Genomic DNA, 19,964 nt, shown 5'->3' with positions numbered 1-19,964 from the left:
TGCATTCCGTAGGTTACGTGGAAATTTTATTCGACGGTGCATATTAAGTATTTTATTTATAGCATTATATTTTATTGGCAGTTAGGTCAGAGGCAGGAATTTTGAGCATTAATTTAAGTTAAGGTTTAGGTCTTAAACCATAGATTCATTACCTACTTAAGATGTCTGTCGTTGTCTAGAGTTGTCACTATAGGTACATATATGGTTTCAGTAAAGCTTTCAATCGCGTTTCTCACCTAATACTTTTAGGGTATAATAATAATATGATATCTAACCACGGCTTATCGCCACCTTTACTTAAATAAATTAAATCTTTTTAAGTAATCGTCAAGTTGTTAATGGCGCTGGTTCCGCCATTGAAAACATAACTTCTGGTGTTTCACAGGGCTCTCATCTAGGGCCAGGTTATATATAGGCCAGGCTAGGTACATAATATATATTTGTATAATATATAATTACCTGTTTTAATCAATCTAATGAATACTCATTACTCACTACTTTGAAACAAAATGCATACATGTATACGTATGAAGAAAATCTCAAGTTTTTTCGTGTAGTTAGTAACTTCGAGGATTGCTTGAGGATGTGAATGATATAACTTCATGGTGTATTTCTAATGAAACTGAATTTCCAAAAATGTCATTTCGTTGGTTTTCCAAGGAAATGGGCCATTATAATTTACAACTATACTATACTACTATAAGTATCTAGATAACATATTAGTTTAAGAAGAAAGAGTAATTCGGTACTTTTACCTACTTTACAGAACTCGTTGGTACTTTTTACCAATAAACTATGGTTTAAATAACACCAGGGTATTACAATAAAGAAGGGTTCTAGGATGCTTTGTCCTGAGAAACACCCAATCACAAAGATTCCGAAACATCAAAACAAAAATTATGCAATAGTCTCGTGCATAGTAGAAAGAGTTACAGTTATATGTCGGCCATATTATATAACGCATTGTTGCGACTCGATCTTTGACAAAAAAGATTAATGTGGCATCTTCTTTTTTCGAGTGGCGTCTCGAAAAAGAATTGCAACATACGAAATCAGGCTAAAGCACTTTAAGATATTGTCATTAGAGAATCGTATAAAATTATATTTTTAGCGTTTAAGATATTTGATGAATGAGTTAGGTCTGGATATCTATAATTGCTCCTATCACACTTGAAATCAATTTTTTCGTTTAGTTTTTATAATTTATATATATATATTTTTTCTCTTCGTGTTTCTTATTATTTATATTATTAAGTGCTTGTCACATTAATCTTGAATTTTTTGGCGATTTATAAAGTACCTATATCTCGAGATACGAAATTTAAGCACCTCCACAGATATAATTATTATTATAATACCTACGACGTTATACACCTTTATGCATGCAACAGTGAGAATTGTCAAGTGTGTCATTGTTGTTCACTGTGTAAAATGTTTGATGGCACTATGCTAGGTAATTTGTCGTACCATTAACGTCATTTTGACAAAACGTAAATAACTTCAAACTTCAAAGTGGAGCTTTTGGAGCAATAATCAGATTGAGAAATTGTAATTTCTTTAATCCTTTATTTAGTTCTTTTGTCATTTTAAAAGCAAGTACTTAGTTAATTGAGTGGCTCTTATAGTTTCAGAAGAAAAGAAACAAATAAGACAGTTGCAATACAAATTGAAGTCACTAAAAAAATAACATTAAGGTGCATGGCACAGTAAAGAGAATTTGTATTACCCCGTATATGGCGTACTCATCAGAAATTATGTTGTTAGATCATTGGAAGCCTGATTATTAAAAAATATAATAATTAAAGCGATGCGTTTATAATTTCAAACATACATTAATTGTAGGATGATATAGTTAATTCAGTAAAAATAAAAGTGTCTCTAAAAAAGCAACATGGGCTCCATGCGACCATCAGGACGATTTATGTCGTTTGCCAATAACATGCAAAGAACACAGAAACAACCAGGTAAATGACTTGTTATTATTTTAAATGTTAAAATAAATGGTAGCAACAAAATGCCTTTCTAATGAATCATAGGTCCAATGCCCTTGTTACACTTATGGTGATATTATTATTTTAATCTATAATAAAAATGGTCTACATCTATCAATTCTGTTTTTTTTTGGTACAACTTTCATTTTTTGTTGAGTATCTCTAACTATCAGTAGTGAAGTCAAAATGACATAGTATTTTTTTCAGTATCGAGTAGTTTTACTCAAAGTCTGTCAGGCAGTGAGACAGATGTTTCTACATCTAATGAAAACTTATCAAGAGAAGAGAGATATGTGGTAAGACATACAGCAAGAGTGGAGCCCCAGGGACAAGAAAATCAGAGCCAAAATAACAACAATAGGAACTCTCTCAAGGTGCTGTATTATTATTTTTTCAATTAATGCTAATTTTTATTTATGTGTCTAATATATATAGCTGTATTATATATATATATATAGTATATAAGGCAATAGGCTCAATAAACAATATTCCTCAATAATATTTATATCATTTATATATCTTCAATAGGATAGTGTCACAGGAAGTAATCGTAACTCACTAAAGGATTCAGTAGGAGGTGGTAATAGCAATAGAAGTTCACTGGATGTGTCCTCTTCCTCTTACAACACACTTATTATTCACAATCAAGATGATTCTTGGTCCTCTCGACCAACACCAATACGGTAAGGAAAAAATAAAAGGCAGCTTAATGACTTTAAGAAAGAGTGCACTATTAGTGTTTATCATATATTTTTCAATTTTAGAGAACATGAACGAACCACAAGTGAAGTGAAGCATTCAAACACACAATCATCCCCATACCATACATTGAAGAAATCAGAGATTAAGAAGCCAAGTGGGATACCATTACCTAAGATACATAAACAACAAGAAATGACAGCTAGTGCTAATTATATAGATATTGGTGGTCAACGGATATACACAAGTCCCCCTGACCATGGTGTTCAGGTAATTTGATTCTTATATTATATCATAATATGCATATAATCATAATATGCATGTCATACCAGTCATCCTTTGTTGTGATAGCTCTACAAAAGTGTTTTTAATGTTCATACATCTGCATATTGCATTTAGACAGTTTTCATAAGCCTTTAAAATGCATGTAAAGTATGGAACCTACTAAACTATTGCCACCCACACTTCAACATTGTGGCTCATACATGTGAGAAGTAAAAATCAGACAAACTGATTTTCCTAAAGGGGCATTTCAAGTATTACATAAGCAGATTTACAGCAACTTATCCCAATATTTAATTTATTATTACGAATTATGATTAGTCCAATTTAACCTAAATAAAATACAGGCCTGTCTTTGGAGTAAGGAGAGCAGTGTTGGCCTAGTAGCTTCAGCGTGCGACGCTCATCCCTGAGGTCGTAGGTTCGATCCCTGGCTGTGCAGCAATGGATTTTCTTTCTATGTTCGCATTTAACATTAACTCGAACAGTGAAGGAAAACATCGTGAGGAAACCGACTTGCCTTAGACACAAAAGGTCGACGGCGTGTGTCAGGCACACAAGGCTGATCACCTACTTGCCTATTCAATTTACAAATGATCATGAAACAGATACAGAAATCTGAGGCCCAGATCTAAAAAGGTTGTAGCGCCATTGAGTTTTTTTTTGTCTAAGGAGTTGCAAAAACCGCTTTTATATTGTTACGAAGACGGGTCGACTACAATGTTTCTAGGTTTTTCCACTACTTAGAGAACTTTTCAGCAGGCTGTAATATGATTTCTGACCGTTTCAGGAGAGGGCCAATCACATATTAGAAAATTGTAATTTCCATAATGTTACCCTAGTTTTCAGGAAGCTGAAACCTTTTTTCAGTCAGTTTCAGAACATGTGTAGTCGATTGGTGAAGTTTTCAGGGGACCCGTTTTCAGGCGTTTTCAGGCCTGGTTGATGAAGGAATATTCTAGACCGAACCTTCTAGGTGTGAGACAAGGACGAAATGATACGAGAGAGAGAAGATCAGAACTTTCTCGAAACTAGACGAGCACTCTAGAACGCCGTACGACAAGGACGGAGCAACGTGCGAAAGAGACAAAGAGTGCGAACGTTCTAGAATTGTGCAATCGCTACTCAGTAGCAAGCCCGCCTAGAAAGTTCTCGAATATTGTTTAGAATTATTCCCAGGGATATATAAGCGAGCCGAAACGCGACTAGTCGCCTTTAGTTTTGAATGCGATAACAAGAGCGAAACACCGAAGCGATAAAGTGCGAATAAAGTGAATACAAGTGATAAAGTACAGTGTGAAGTGTGCATAAGTGAAGTAATTAGTGACTGTGTTGTTGTGTTATAAGTGCACTTCTGCAATTAATTTGTGCCCATAAATTCCTCATTGATTTATCAAGAAATAAACCCTTGAATAAATCTACGGCATTTTCTATCCGATCCCCTAGCTCGTAACAATATTCAGTCCAACCTTCCAGGGTGTTTCTTTGGAAATAACTGACCGTCTAGTAACGCACTAAGCACGAGATCCTTGGCGTTATCCTGCCTACCCGTTAGCCGATCAGAGCTTTAGGTGTTTTATTCACCCTAAGGCCCAGATGGATCTTGGTGTTTTGGCAAAAGTCCGATAGTTTTTCATACATACTTCTTAATCTTTATCAATCTCAATCTCTTGTGTGGAATTCTTTAGTCATCTCTGGGCCGGTGCTGCAGAATGTCATCTTAGGCGATATTGAGAGGCGAGCATTATGAACGGCGATAAACTCGTTGAATTTCAACTTAAAAAATCTTGACCATAACCATTCAGCTGCCTGTCTTTGATCTTCTATGGATTGAACTCCGGAAAACTACACAACTAGATTTCATCACCACTTTTCAAGCAATGCTCTCTTAGAAGTACGCTTGAGTTTCACCACTTCGTTCTTGAAGTTCCCAGATGCAGCACTGCACGATTTGGATCGTTGTTTCTTGTAAAACAGCAAAGGAGTGGAACTCTTTTCCCCCTTCCATCTTCCTTGGACCGTTTAATATGGCTTAATTTAACCGACGGTTAAAAGCATCACCTGAGCAGGCGTGCCCTCCATTAGACTATATCTCACTAAACATAAGGCGAGATTGTGGACAAATGTCTGCCCAGTTTTGTTCGACACCACAGCTTTGTCAATACACACTAATACTTCGTAAAACCAGATACCAGTTTAAAGTATTTGATGACGATACGACTCGTCTTCCATGTCCGGTGGTGCAGCCAGTACTTTATTTAAATGTGTCCACTGCATAAGCAAAAATGTTATAACAGATATACACTTTTACAGTAGATACTTACAGTCCCTGGGTTTTCCAATGACCCATAAACAGAGCCATTTATTCTTTGTATTAAATTGTTGACATCTATTCTAGGAAATAACAGAAATCCCAGATGACTTCTTAAACCAATCATCTGTATTGAAGCACCTAGCTAAAGAGGTAGCTCAGTCACCTACTCCGCGAAATTCGACCCCTCCCGCCTCACCGCACGCCCCCCGAGCGCCCTCCAAGTCAAGGGAGGAACGAATCAAAGGGAAAGCGAAGGCTAAACTAAGCAAAGAGAAGCTCAGTTTGTCAAGGTCCCAGCCGGATTTGACCAGGTAAGACCAAACATTTTTAAAACATAAGTATTAAAGGAATGAAATTGTTCCAATATTAATTTAAGTTTTCGTTAATTGTAGACTTTCCCGAAGAAGAGAATTGTATTGTTGAAATTATGCTCTTACTTTCTTCTTAGAGTAAGATCTTTAATATGATTGAATTGACCGCTCAAAGTTCGATTGGTCAATATAAATGTGTTCGGCATAATCACTAAATACTAACATTGTTGTTCTATCTGTAGTGCTGGGAAACATAAGTTTTTTTGTTGCATAGTCATATATAATTGTTACAAAACCCATCAGTTATAAATTATTTAAAAAAAATACAAAGGTTGAAATTATTAATATTAAAAAGCTCTGCCTTAACGTTCTTCAACGGTCATATTTTTCATTTGTAAGTAGTAATTTCATCCGTAAATTATTATAACTGTTATTTTCGGTTTGTGGTATGTGGTACATTCACCCGAAAGGTGCTCGATGCCTGGCGAACTTGAGTTTTTAGGCCTTCGGACTGAACTGGATGGGTTTTGGTAGTAAGTAACAATTGTGGGCGTGTGTATGACTTTTTTCAGTGTGGGAGTCCGAGCAGTACCAGGTGGTTCGGAATCTAGCGGCTGGTGCAGCGGTGGCGAAGGTTCCTTAGAGGAAGACGATGCCTTCACAGCAGTCCTCGATGCATTGGCTGCTGAGAACCATCAGCTCAAACGCCAGCTTGCTAATGCTTGTGAGAGGGTGTCAAAAACGTCTAAGGTATTTAAAATTTCAGTACATTTTATATAAGTTAAAAGGCGGATCTATGGCGACGCATTTTAATCTGTGAATGCCCTATGCTCCACAGATACAGTGTAGCTCTGTGGTAAAACAATATTTTTTAATCAAACAGCAGTTTTTATGTTCAAGAGGATATAATGATTTTGTTGTTTGCACAGAATGCATAATATGCGAATAAAATCATAGTGAAAAAACGTGTCTATTATGTATAGCAAATACATAATATAACCAATGGATATAAGATACATGGCATTTCATGTGTGCTTTTTTATATATTATAAGAAATTCGTAATTCGTATATGAAATATAATTGCATAATATGATTAAAATAAAATGATATTAGATATGTGATATTTTTTAAAAACTGTTCTATTTATTTTAATTTATTTTAAATGCGTAAAAGTAACAACTAATATTACAATTACAGTTAATTGCAATAAAAATGTAACCTTTTAATCCCGTAAGAGTTATTTCAATATTGTCAATTTGCAAGAGTTAAAAATATATAGTATGATATTACGCTGCGACCATGTGATTCCGCGTACAACTAAATTTAATCGTGAGTAATGTTTATTTTCAGTTGTATTTACGTCACTTTGTTTGAATGAAAAACTCGGTACATTGCACTTGTTTTGTTCAGCGTGATTCACCGCTGACCTTCTAATAATAATATAATAAGCACACATATCAAGACAAACTTTAACATGTTTCAAATGTCAAAGATTCGTTTTGTACAGCGTGGTGAAATGTGGTGGACATCTTCTTAACTGTAGGAGCAGTGTCCCTATTAAGATCGAATTGCCTTCGCTATTATAAGGCAGTGGTCTAAATAGCTTAACCGCTTTGAAATAGCATTTGTTTGTATATAGTGTGGGTTGTCTAGGGAATGAATAACATCCTGGGCCCTTGGGTAGAATGCCTGGCGAACCCAGTGGGACCATCTTAAGGGCGTGTGAAGGGCTGTGGTGTTTTTAGCTCTGAATAGCAGAGGGATTTGTGTGTAGTCCCAGCCCCACAGTCCCCACGGCAAGCTCGATATCCTTGGCGCGGGCCTGCTCAAGCGCATTTTCACCTCATACAAAAATAAAGGGAATGAATAACATAGATTTTGTATGACAGTTGTTCCCAATTCATCATAAATCTTAAGTTTCAATATGGGTTAGCACTTGTGAAGCGGTGTTGGTCTAGTGGTATCAGTGTCCGATTCTCATGTCTTAGGATGCGTTTGTTCGATCCCCGGATGTGCAAAACTCGCTTGTATGGTGAAGTTTAGATAAGGCATGTCTTAGACCCAAAAAGTCGACGCCGTGTCAGTCACAGAAGGCTGATCACCTACTTATCTCATTAAAAAAAACAAATGATCACCAAACATAGCCAGTACCCAGACCTAAAAAGTTGTAGCGCCACTGTGGGGAAATACAAATGAACTTTACTGATGTTTTAAAAATAATATTAAATATAATACGTTTTGCGTTATAACCCATATGGTTTCATTTTTATTAATTAATATTGTTTTGTATGAAACAGCATGTGCTAAAATTAGCACATCTATGCAGCAATCGAGGTGAATACACTCGATTGTTGACTGTAAATTACCGTATTAATTGCTTTGTAACTGATTTTGTCTGTTGCTAAAAGCGGGACGTAACTCAAACTAATTACGCAAATGCAACTAAGCTTTCTCTACGTTATTGTTAAAATTAATATTATGTGAACTAAGATTAGAAAGAAGGTTCTTAATTAGTAAACTTTTTACCGATAACAACTCGAAGGAGCTGGAAATAATGTAATAGAAGACGCCATGCAAGAAGAAAAATATTGATCTGTTAAGACAAACACTTTTTGAACGGATTTTTAGTGATGACTTTTAGTCCACCGTGACCACGCACGCTGAAAAGTACGCGAAACGTTGGAAAAAAATTGAAATTTAGAATTATGTAAATAACTATAAGTTTTAATAATAATACATAGCTTTAATCCATTCAAAAAGTGTTTTTCTTAATGTGTAAAAGCTATTTTAACAAAAGACAATACAATATTGATCTTTTGTTTAAATCAGATGGCGTAATAAATATTTAATTTTAAAAATGTTATAACAACATGTGATTGCCAGATTAGCATTTGGTCCTTCGGTAAAGGGAAACATTATGAACAACAGGCATGTCTTAAATCCAAAAAACCTGACATGTGTCAGACACAAGTCTGATGACCTACGTGTCTATAAAATAAAAATAATCTAAGTAACAGTTGTAACAAGCTTAGACTATATAATATATAGCGTTGTACAGATACCGGCAAACTTCTTAAGCATTAAACAACTGAGCGGGGGAAAGTTTGCGCAGCGCGGGACACAAACGTCAACTGATTTACCAATCACGCGATTGACACGTCACTCTCCCGCCGCCCCCCTTACCATACGTTTATTTCTTGGAGTTTCTTTGTTTTCTTGTTCAAGTTGTTTGCCGGTATCTGTAGCGCTAATGGATTATAATTATTTCCAGTGATTTGCGTATTTTTCGAAATACACTACGATAAAGTCTTATTGTATAATACCTATTATAATAGAAAATTTACATTCAATTAAAATTTAACTAATTTTTAAGCCTTCATTTGTTAAAAAATAACAGTTTTATTCCAATGTTAGAAAATTGATAAAAATAATTTTATTGAAGATTCTGTAAAGTGATAAAAAAAGGTAATTATAGATGGTAAAATTGTGTCTTGATTAATGTATATGTACTTTAGTTGGAAGAGGAAGTCGAGAAAGTTCGTACAGCCCACGAAGACTTGGTTGGTTCCTGCGAGCGTCGAGAGAGGCTAGAACGAGCTGCGCGCGTAAGACTACAGGCAGACTGTAGGAGGCTCCATGAACTCAATAGGGCGCTTAAACACCAGGTACATAACTGTGGGCTATATGACACTGTGTAAAAATTAAGTGAAATATCAAATTGATAATGCATAATGGTTTTAATACGTGACAGTCACGTGACACAAGACGGTCACAGTTTAGTTGAATGGGTGATGACGGTCTTGCTTGTAATATCTTCACCGGTTTAATCCTAATACTGTCTTGGAGTTTAATCAAGCCTGAGACTGTTTTGATCGAAAGATAGTATGTGTATGTAATTGATAATGATGATTAACACGTAAAAGAATTGACAATTGTTTACGTGCTTACTGGCATGGTACGGGGACGCCATCTTGCTTAGAAAAGTGTTTTGGGCTTGTTTGTTTGCAATGGTATTTAAAATCTTTGCAAATTAAACATTGAAAAAGGACAATGCGCAATTTTAATCGCGTCTTTATGTTCCATTAAGAATTAAAAGTCATATATCAGTCATAATATTTATATTTTACCCCGTCAAAGAAACTAAATAAAAAAAGTCGTTTACTTAAAGACGTTTATTTATTTATACTTCGTTACCATAATATACATATGGTATATCTTATACAAATAAAAAAAAACAAAAAGTAAGTAGGTTACATATGTTATTAGGCAACAGGCGGCCTTATCGCTAACAAGCGATTCCTACCAGGCAACCCTAATATGGAACAATAAAAAAAGAAACACCTTCAGAGGGTTAAGTACTAGGAGTGCATTAATTAACAAAAAATAACTAAAAATAACATGCAACTAAAATAAAAGAAAGACCAAAAAAACATAATTAATAATATGTATAAACAGACATGTAAAAGCTCTGCCAAAGGTTAATTGACTCACAATTAGTATGTAGTAGCTAAAACTCGTTAAAAATCAAACAATTAAATTAAATTATTAAGTTATAGCGTAACGATAGTCGTGTAGATCTGGTCAATTTTGTAATGAAATCGTGACCAAGTATCGTATAATGCAAATTACTCTCAATTTGTGTTAAGCGATTATTTATTAATTAAAATGTTTTATTAAAATTAAATATGTAATTTCTTCAATTGGAAATGTTAATATATTCTACATAAATGTTAAATTATGTTCAGGTGGAACTGCTGTCTCAAGGCGTGCGTGCAGATGCCGACAGCAACAGTGATGTGCTTCGTAAAGAGTTGCAAAGCAGAGAAATGCTTATTGCACAGCTTATTACACAAAGTATGTATTTTATCCTACGTAGACATAGACATAGATATAACATTTATTACTAACAAAACACACACACAGGAACACATAAAATAAAAATAATAAAAATAAACAAAAATGAATAATAATAGAGAGATAACATTTTTTTAAAAGAGAAAGGTGTAATTGTGTAATGCGTGTGTGCTGTGGTTGTAATTGGCCCTGGCTCAGCATTTATGTCACAAAATTAGGAGTATTTTTACAAAAATCTGATGTTTCACTTGGTATTTAAGGAGTTATCTGTTCTGTTATAAAAGTTATTTTACTTTTTTACCCATAACACATAACTATTAGGAAATTTTACATGATTTTTGAGATGACTTCTAATATATGAACAAAATCATGGTGATATCAGACAAGGAGTTAGCATGCGCAAAGGAGCGTCAAGAGATCGAGATGGCTGCTCAGCGTGCAACTTTGCAAGAACAAAGGACACACATCGATATACTGGATACAGCTCTCACCAATGCGCAGGCTAATGTTGTCAGACTTGAAGAAGAGGTAATCATTTTTAGTGTTTAAAAAATTAATATTTCTCATATCATATCCACCTAAAGGAATTTGTTATGCGGACATGACCATACTCAAATAGGTATAAAAAACTGTGATAATACAAACAACAATAAAAAATAATTAAACTATTTGAATCTAGAATTTATTAATCGGTACTGTATTCTAATTCTACTCTTAAAATTATAGTAATGACAATAATAATTAAGGAGTAACTTAAAAATATGTACATTTTTTATTGAATTTCCATGATAGAAATTCCGGATCGTCGGACCATTTTTTTTATTAATTATATAATTATTGATTCGGTTTCTGGGTGCTTGAATTTAACACCTTGTTACCCATGTGTGACCACCACCACCAGTGTGAATCTGACCTGTCTTTTTCCCTCCTGTTACCTTAACCATTATTATAGTCTCATTAGGAAATTGAAATAATCCTATTTCCTATCTACCTAGTGAGGTGAAATGAGAACTTAATTAACAGGTCGAATAAAAACGTAAGCGGTATTGTCTTATAAAAAATCCGTTATTATTACAGCCTTTAAAAACCTCAAATCTTGTACAAAACACGTATAGTAAATTTTAATAATAGCCTCGACTTCTTGCACGTATTTTTAAAGGAAATAAGCAAATCGAATGAATATTTGAGATCACAATTCCACACACACCACATTAGTTATTAGTACATTATGTTCTTCATATTTTTTTCTTTTTTATATACATGTGTCTTTACTACGACATCATGGAACATTACGATCTAGCCTAACTTAAGACTAATAAGTAATTTAAGTCTAACCTAATTTACTAAAAAGGATTGTTATCATAAGTAAGTGTCCAATAACGCTACTTATGGTCTTTATTAAAGGGAAGACACTCTGTTCTTGTGTTCAATATATTTTTCTTTTCATTCACCGTTTAACACTTAATAATAAAGTTCACTAACACTAGTTCACTGGTGGTTTTATCCTTTTCAATCTTCTCACTAGGTCAGTGGTGTCAAGGAGTTGAATAGCCTCGACATTCATATATAACGTGTAATCCGTTTTGGCTGTATTTTTAAACAATTGTATTTAGTGTCGTCACACAAGCGGTTACGTAGAACGGGTGAGGGGACTCCAGCGAGCCTTAGCTTCAATACAACAGGCCTCCGACAGACGAGAACATACTGAGAGGAAGCTACGAGCCCAGTTAGAGAAGGAATTGCAGACACTCCGGTAAGTTTGTAGACATCGTCGATTATGAAACTCCAAAAGTAGGTTTAAATAAATTCATTTTTTAACAATTTCAATAAATACTGAAAAAAAGTTAGTGCATTATTTATGTCGAATCAGTTGATTTTATTAATTTAAGATTAATGTTAGAACGAAAGAATATTCCTCTTTTCTTCACGCGTATTTACTTTACTCATTCAGTGACAGAAACTGCTTGGAAATTATTACTTCAATAATGCAGTTAGTAGCGGTCCATTGAAATTAATGGTTCGATAAAGCTGTGACCCCTGCCATATTGTTATTGTCCCTATTTTTAATCGGGAACAATTAATACATTTATTAATGATTTTAATACGCATGTTGATACAACAGAAACTTGCGTAATTTGTATATTTAACTGTTCAGTGGTCCTAAACGTCTTAAATGGATTCAGAATAAAATCCAGTACATTTTTGACGTATGAGTCACAATCACACATAATATAATGATTATACTTTAGCAAACGCGAATGCACCTGCGGAGGTGTAGGCAGTCGCATCGGAGGGACCGAAGGAGGTGAAGAAGCAGAACTACGAAGACAAGTGAGGGAGAGAGATGAACGACTTCTCGCGTTAGAAGGAGAGTGTGCGAAGTGGGAACAACGATATTTGGAGGAGGCTGCTTTGAGGCAGGCAGCTGTTTCCGCCGCGTCTATACCCAAGTGAGTTTATATTTTTATAGAATAGAGGGCAGAAAAAATACCTGATGTCTAGTGATGTTGCTCATAGACATGTAGGCTTGCAAGTGCTAATGGTCCTTCCGGTCCGGAATTTGGCTCAATATACATGTTTAAATGTTTTAAAACTATAACAAAAATATTCTTGTTACCGTCAATCTTACGATAACTTAAATTAATTATAATGTATTAATTGTAATAACGTGTTTTATAGGGATGCAAAGATAGCAGCTTTGGAGAAAACTTCAGCGGAATCTGAGCGCCTAATGGCTGAAGTGCGCAGTGAAAAGATACGTCACATGGACGAACTTCACTCTGCACAGAAAAAGGTCGCTGACCTCGAAAGCAGGTATTAAAACTGTCTAGTACTGTTGTAAGCTAGCATTATTTTTAATATAATTATATTTATACGCTAGCAGACCGGACAGACGTCCTGTACACACGTCTTAAATACAAAAATATAAAACTTAAAAAAAAAACAAACAAATGAATATCTAATTCTAGATAACTGTTATCAGATTCATTTTAACACTCATTATAATTGAACCCAGCCGTTTCGGAGGTATTTAATTATACACACAGAAGAATTATATAAAAAAAACCAAAAGATATCAAATTTTGATGCTATGCTTTTTTATTATATATTATACATGTTTCTCATCGTTTACTCACTTTCTTCCACAAATATTTCAAGATGGTAGCAATTCATATATATATATGTACACTCTCTTCGTAAATCGTTTAACCTAATGTATATTTTTATGTATTTTATTACTAAAATGTTCTATACATTTTTGTTAGTGTCTGTATCAGTTGTGAATAAAATAAATTCGCTTATGTACGTACGTTTCTCTTATCAGAGTGAAAGAGTTGGAATCCAAGGTGGCTGAACGCGACGCGATGATCAAAGTCCTGCAGAAGCATACGAGCGGTGCTTCCCTAAGGAATAATTCCAGTCGCGAAGAATTAGGTAACTTTCGAGAAGATTTGTTATGTTGCTAGTTTTTAAAATGGATGCAATAATTAAAATATCTTATTAATATTAGTATTTCTTTTTAAATTGATCATATTGTTTATATTTACGTTTTCAGTGGGTCTATCTTCCGGTGCATCATTCTCTAGTACGGAAGGTGTGAGCGGGACAGGTGTATCGGGAGTGAGCGGGTCGGGCGTGTCGGTGAGCGGACGTTATCGCCACCTCGCTCGGAGGAATTATTCTCCGCATAATGATAATGGGAGCGGTGAGTGTTTTGTTAAATAACTTTATAATCACATCACATCTTAAAGGGTAAGTGTGAAAACAAAATCAAACAATCCCCACATGAAAATACTGTTTATGAAATAAATCATGCAGCAAGCCACTTGCGGTACGTTTTCAGTGCCTACTATAATCTATATTATAGGTCGGTTAAACTTTAAATTTATTCATTGGCTTGATCCTGCTTAACCGCGCGTTGTGTTTTGTACATAGTTCTGGTAATAAACACAAAAACAGTTATTTGTAGAATTCAAGTATTACGTCACGCAATTTATATAGATTCTTGACCCACTCATGAAACGCGCCGTAACTTTTCTGTTTCCAATAGTAAAACGTTTCGTTATCGACTCCAGTGACTCTTTAAACCTAAAAATTACCATTATATGGTGTAAAGTACTGGAAAGTAGAAAATAATATTAACAATAACGCGTAATTCAATCCCCGCGCCGCATCGTAACGTTTTACAAAAGGAATGCACCCCCCCCCCTCCCAAAATTCGTTACGTAATACTTGAACGCTCCCATATACGAATGTACGTGTCATCAAAAAAATACTTTTTTTTATTTATGATTTCAGGATGCGGTTTCGACAGCACATCTCTTCGCCTGGAAGAGCAGTTGGCAGCACTGGAGTCCCGTCTGGAGCGGCCACCTGTGCCGGCCGTGAGTTTCCTGCCGCAGACCGATCTGACCCCGCCGCATGCCTCCTACTACTGATACACACCTCTAATACGCGAAACAACACAAGATTAACGCGTTTTATCACAATTTCGTAATTACAGTGCAAACTCTATATAGAGCCGCTCAAAGAACTGGATTTTCTGGCTTTTTGAGCTTATAAGGAAAGAAACGTTACAGTGTATGGACAAGGCAAACCAACTGGTTGAATAATTTCGATGTTTTAGGGTTTGGCGTTACATGGAGTTTACTGTATTTAATTTTTTTTCGATTACTGTCTAAGGTAACTGAAAAATACTTGATTGTTTAACATCTTTTAAAAACATTTAAACAATTGTTACAAATTATTTTAAATTAGAATACAACATTTGAACCGATTACGATAATAGCCTTCATAAAAACACAAGTCTTGAGCGGAAATATAAACTGTAAGAACAAAATGTCTGACGGATCTTGAGTCTAGAAATACAATTTATTACTACTACTAGGACTAGGATAAAATCCATTCGAATCAATTCACAAATTTTTGGACACACATTTGAATATGTTATAATTAAATGGCGCTGACACGTATACGTTGATCACGTACACACGAGCACGTATACGTTGATTAACGAAATATTGTATCACCGACCTATACATGGAATAAAGTCTTTGCTTGGTTATATTTACAAAGTACATACGTCCTCTTATGCCCCGAAGGATCTTTCTCCATTTGTCTGGGGAATACTTGAAGCATCTTCCATTTGTCAAACAAAGAGTACAGTCGGACATAGTATGTCTTGTTGAGACAAATAACGTTAAGAAGATAGAAAATTGCAAGCCTGCAGTGAGAAAGATCGTGTTACTATCAAATTATATATACTAATATTCGAAGGGTTTTCTTATTTCGTTATTTAAGAAACGATATTTTATAGAAAATGGTAACCATGGTAACAAAACCGTATCTATAGTCCACATTTTATAAGGTCTGACAAATTTTACATAAAAACCTACCATAGACTAGTTTATGGTAGATCCCCAGTACAAGTTTTTTGATTCAAATATATCTGGTTAATCATTCTTTGAATGAGAGACACAAAAGTGTGATCTTCAATTCACTTAATTCCACTACTAATATTGCTTAAACAAGTAGTGTGTGGCTTCTAACAATTTACACACATTCCAAACCAAACAACATTCCTCAAAGTGTTTTGTGTGAATTTGCTTCATAATTTCTAATAATTACTAATCAGAGTTATTTTTGAGAGAAATATTTTATAGATATTTGAACATTTGTGCCTTTGTTAGATAAGTGCCTTAAAATTTTACCCGAATTTGCCTTATTTTCGGTTTTTTATGCAGAGGATGAACAAATGTTTATGAAGGATGAAAAAATTAAGTTAATTATAATCATAATTAAACTAAAAAATATGCGTTTTTGAATTTTTTTATTATTGAAACATTTGAACAGGTGCCAATCCAATTGATGGTTTTAGGAATCTCTTAAATTCGGTATTTGACACCCCTAGTCGTAAAACTAATGTAGATGTAACTTGATTTTTAAGTTTTAGGCATTGGTCACAAAAATATGCCAAAGTTAGTTATAAGATGTGGCGAATTATACAGTTATCTATAGAATTTTTTTTATGACACGAAATTATTTTTAAAATAATTCGAATTTATTCACAATTTTGATTGGATTTATAAAAATATTATTCAATGTTTTTGGGGACTGCATGGAGGGCTGATCTACGCGTTGCCTCTTGACTTCGACGTTGATCACGGCTCTTGCTATTCAGTTCACGTGTGGAACTGTTGTAGAAATTTACAAAAATAACTGTATCATTTGCAAGGACGCCTATCGGTTTTTGGTATATGACTAGGTAAATGTTTATTTTTGTATTTATTTTTAGCATTAACTGTTGTACCTTCTAGGTAGCTATACAGCAGACATTGTTCGATATCTATTTTATCTTTATAATAAAAGATGAATTTATGATATTTCACAATGAAATCGGAGGCTAATTTTAAGGAAATATACTCTGTCGTAATATATTTTGTAATCGATTTATGTATAGAGAGCATGAATAAAAACGTGTTTTGTTTGTTGTGGTTTTACTGATTGTCCTAACATTTGGCTTTTGAGCTTTATAATAATAATTGCTGGCAAATGATTCTATACGATAAGTCACGAGTTCTGAAGTACTGTTTTGCGAATGATTTAATGACTCGAGAGTAAATGTTATTATAAAGATAACATATACAGACTGTAAATATACTTTTGTTTCTGTATCTTAATTTAAAGCTAATCGAATATTAGTGCTAGTTCAACAAAGTTGCTTTTCGGGAAATATCAAATTCTTTATACAAATAAATGAGTCTAAAAAAATGTTGCAACTCTTCATTAAGACCGTAAACTATGTCATCATGAGGCACCTTTGCCAAATAATTTTACCATATCCAGAGAGGTCTATGCTGTTTCCCCGGACTGAGCACAGTTGGGGCTCGTACTGGTAGCGGACGTGGAGAAGAAGCCCTGCTCTTGGAACGTCAGGGTCGGGCCTCGCAGCAAACCAGATCATCAAGTCTTCCGCCGCCTCCGTCTGCTCTGCCACGCCCACCCAGAAAGCCTTCTGCACGTAACACCAGATATGATCGCCTGGAACATAGAGATGGTCGTAAAGTTAGTAATTTATAATTTACGAGCTTAAATGAAAAATACCAAGAAGCTAGAGCTTAAAAGTTTCCTTAAAGTACCTAGGACCTGCAGGTGTGACCATTTTCAGGACTCAAACGGGTCTGGATCGATTGCTTCGACTGCCTCCCGCAGCTCACCTTTGCCATATGACACAGTTCGAAAGCTACCATCAGTGCCAACATCCGCATCTCTGCCAGCCGCTGAATCCAGGGAATCATTGGTTCGACCTCGGGATTCGAGCCTCCCTTCACCATCTAAGCTTGCTGTATATGCGGCAGCTAGACGCCGGTCCACTGAATCGGCTAAAGATAACAAACGGACGCACCACTATCGTATTCAGTTTTAATTATTAAATTCTGAATTTCATAAATGGTGTACTAACTCTCAACAATTTTCTTATTAGACGTTTTTTATTATACGAGTATATCCATGACTTAATTTGTGTTCATCCCTCCTAGTCGCTTTTTTTTTAAATTTGTTGTTCTCCTATACTTGTCATGATTCTAGTATGTGTTTAGATGTATGTAGTTTGTTGAAAGATTGTTTTTTTGTGCACATGTAGAAGTTCTCATATATATTTTAATAATATCTCATTATATTATTCCTAACAACGGCCCACGAGGTTATTCTGAAATAGAATTATATCACACCCAAATGTATTGATTTATTGATAGTGGGCGGTCAAGAAGCATCTTATGAAGATTGTGATCAGACTAGTCTATTACGTTGTTTAAGTTGACACGGGATTGTGGTTTCTTCTCAGTGAACCACGATGTAAACAATAATCATATGTAAAAATAAACCTGTGTTACGAGTCTGACCAGCTGATATTATATATCATTTACTGTAAGTGTTTAACAAATATTTTAAACAGGCGAATAACTTAAGCACACATGCGACTTCATTTATGTATGCCAAGCATATTTCGAACTTATAAAGCAGGTATTAAGAATTATAGTGTTTATAATTTAATGTAAGAATTAAAATTGTTAACATTATACATTATACTGACACTGTTATTAAATATAATTGCTAAAACAATTTAAATATATAAAAAGAAGTAGTAACTATAGACTCGTGTATTGCATTTTAGGCAATCTCAGCTAATATAAATTAGTTCTTTGCATTGCCTTTAGATATTTAAAGTCCTTGAATTTATCTTATAAATAAATAATAATTCGTTACATCTATTTCGGAACGAAATTGTTTGTATTACGACGATATTTATAAATATAAACAAACACAAATTCTAAAATTATATTTTTGTGGGGAAGTACGTACATACAACGAAGATTTTGTTTAGATATGTTTTCTGATTTAATTTATATTATTTGTAAATCAGGTTTTGTTTGACTAGAATTAATACGTGACTAATATTGTCAATTTTGGGTTGTGTTTTTGTAGGCAAAAAATACGCTACTTTTTTAATGTTGTTAGCACATATTGAAGAATTCAGCGTAAAATATATTTATTAAATATGTAATGTTTTATTAATAGTCCGCTTCTTTCTATATACTATGTAAATATATAATACTTATTGAGTTTTGTCTGTAATTGCGCTCTATACATAATTCAGTATCAAACTGTTATATGCCTAAATTGTCAAGTGTTACGCTGACAAAGTCAAATAATAATACCTACATCAGCAGTTTGCAAGAAGGAAGATGATCGCGATTCTGTCAGCCTGCTGTGAGCATAAATAGAGAGCGGTAGCCTAACGTTAATTAAGTATATTTTTGATTCTTTAATATATAATTTTTTTAAAGGCATTTTCGTTTTCCCGCCTAACATGGCAGGTGTGTTGTCAGCGAAGGGTTAATCTTCAGTGGCCGGCAACGCTCTGCAGACTCTATATCCGTATTCATTATTCTCAGTCTTAAGTGATTCAAAAAGTTGTAAAGTGAATCTTCGAGGTCCTAGAGAATGTCTTCAAGAAAAGAACAATATCAAGAGATTAAATCCCTGAGGGGAACCAGTAATGTCGGATGGAAAGTTCAAGGGAAAACCTATATAAAAATAAATTATATTATATCTTAATCAATCAGAAATTGAAAAACCACGCTTATCGTTACGGAATTTTCCTGTCTTCAGTTGTGTTTTATCGGTCGCACTCGTATTAATACTGTAAGTTGTTGGTCATTGTTATGAAATACTTTAATTTTACGCTTGTTTATTTTTCTCCTTGCAACTTGTTCGATACATTGAAATATTAAATAATTTACGCCATGAGCCTTAATATCTGAGGACGGTAAACTTAACATCGAAATTACTGGTGAACCTATTGATAATTCGATTATTTGATTAACTCTCCCCGTGTAGCGAGGAAAACTACTGCCGCACTCGCCATGGCCTTTGCGGATATCCAAAACCCATTTTAATTAAGTACGTTCTAGCTAAACTCAATGGCAAGACGGAAATTGCCAGCTCTATTA

General features: G+C 34.5%; 1 protein-coding gene across 3 annotated transcripts; it reads left to right on the top strand.

The window, feature by feature from the left end:
• Positions 1 to 1,467: 1,467 nt before the first annotated feature.
• Positions 1,468 to 18,971, top strand: LOC123712372 (angiomotin-like). Of its 3 annotated transcripts, XM_045665427.1 has the most exons (18): positions 1,468 to 1,548; positions 1,626 to 1,964; positions 2,199 to 2,365; positions 2,520 to 2,674; positions 2,756 to 2,960; positions 5,371 to 5,597; positions 6,170 to 6,347; positions 9,114 to 9,263; positions 10,344 to 10,452; positions 10,835 to 10,980; positions 12,066 to 12,205; positions 12,702 to 12,902; positions 13,132 to 13,266; positions 13,778 to 13,887; positions 14,009 to 14,158; positions 14,752 to 14,837; positions 17,299 to 17,517; positions 17,621 to 18,971. In XM_045665427.1, the coding sequence occupies exons 2-18, from the start codon at positions 1,892 to 1,894 to the stop codon at positions 17,876 to 17,878; spliced, it is 2,709 nt and encodes a 902-aa protein (XP_045521383.1). In that variant the 5' UTR covers positions 1,468 to 1,548; positions 1,626 to 1,891; the 3' UTR covers positions 17,879 to 18,971. The 3 variants fall into 3 exon arrangements, with proteins under 3 accessions (XP_045521383.1, XP_045521375.1, XP_045521392.1); XM_045665419.1 differs by having other exon boundaries at positions 1,501 to 1,964; XM_045665436.1 differs by lacking the exons at positions 17,299 to 17,517; positions 17,621 to 18,971 and having other exon boundaries at positions 1,502 to 1,964; positions 14,752 to 15,323.
• Positions 18,972 to 19,964: the final 993 nt, after the last annotated feature.

This window comes from Pieris brassicae, chromosome 1 (genome assembly GCF_905147105.1).
Source record: "Pieris brassicae chromosome 1, ilPieBrab1.1, whole genome shotgun sequence".
NCBI classification, from domain to species: Eukaryota; Metazoa; Arthropoda; class Insecta; order Lepidoptera; family Pieridae; genus Pieris; species Pieris brassicae.
Note: the sequence above shows the minus strand (reverse complement) of the source record. Positions and strands in the feature narration are given on the sequence as shown.

Excerpts from the sequence above, each read along its gene's own strand:
- LOC123712372 (XM_045665427.1), top strand. The coding sequence starts at position 1,892 with ATGGGCTCCATGCGACCATCAGGACGATTTATGTCGTTTGCCAATAAC. Across the intron at positions 13,888-14,008 it reads TTCCAGTCGCGAAGAATTAG|TGGGTCTATCTTCCGGTGCA; the intron begins GTAACTTTCGAG and ends TTACGTTTTCAG. Across the intron at positions 14,838-17,298 it reads AGCGGCCACCTGTGCCGGCC|AGAGGTCTATGCTGTTTCCC; the intron begins GTGAGTTTCCTG and ends TACCATATCCAG.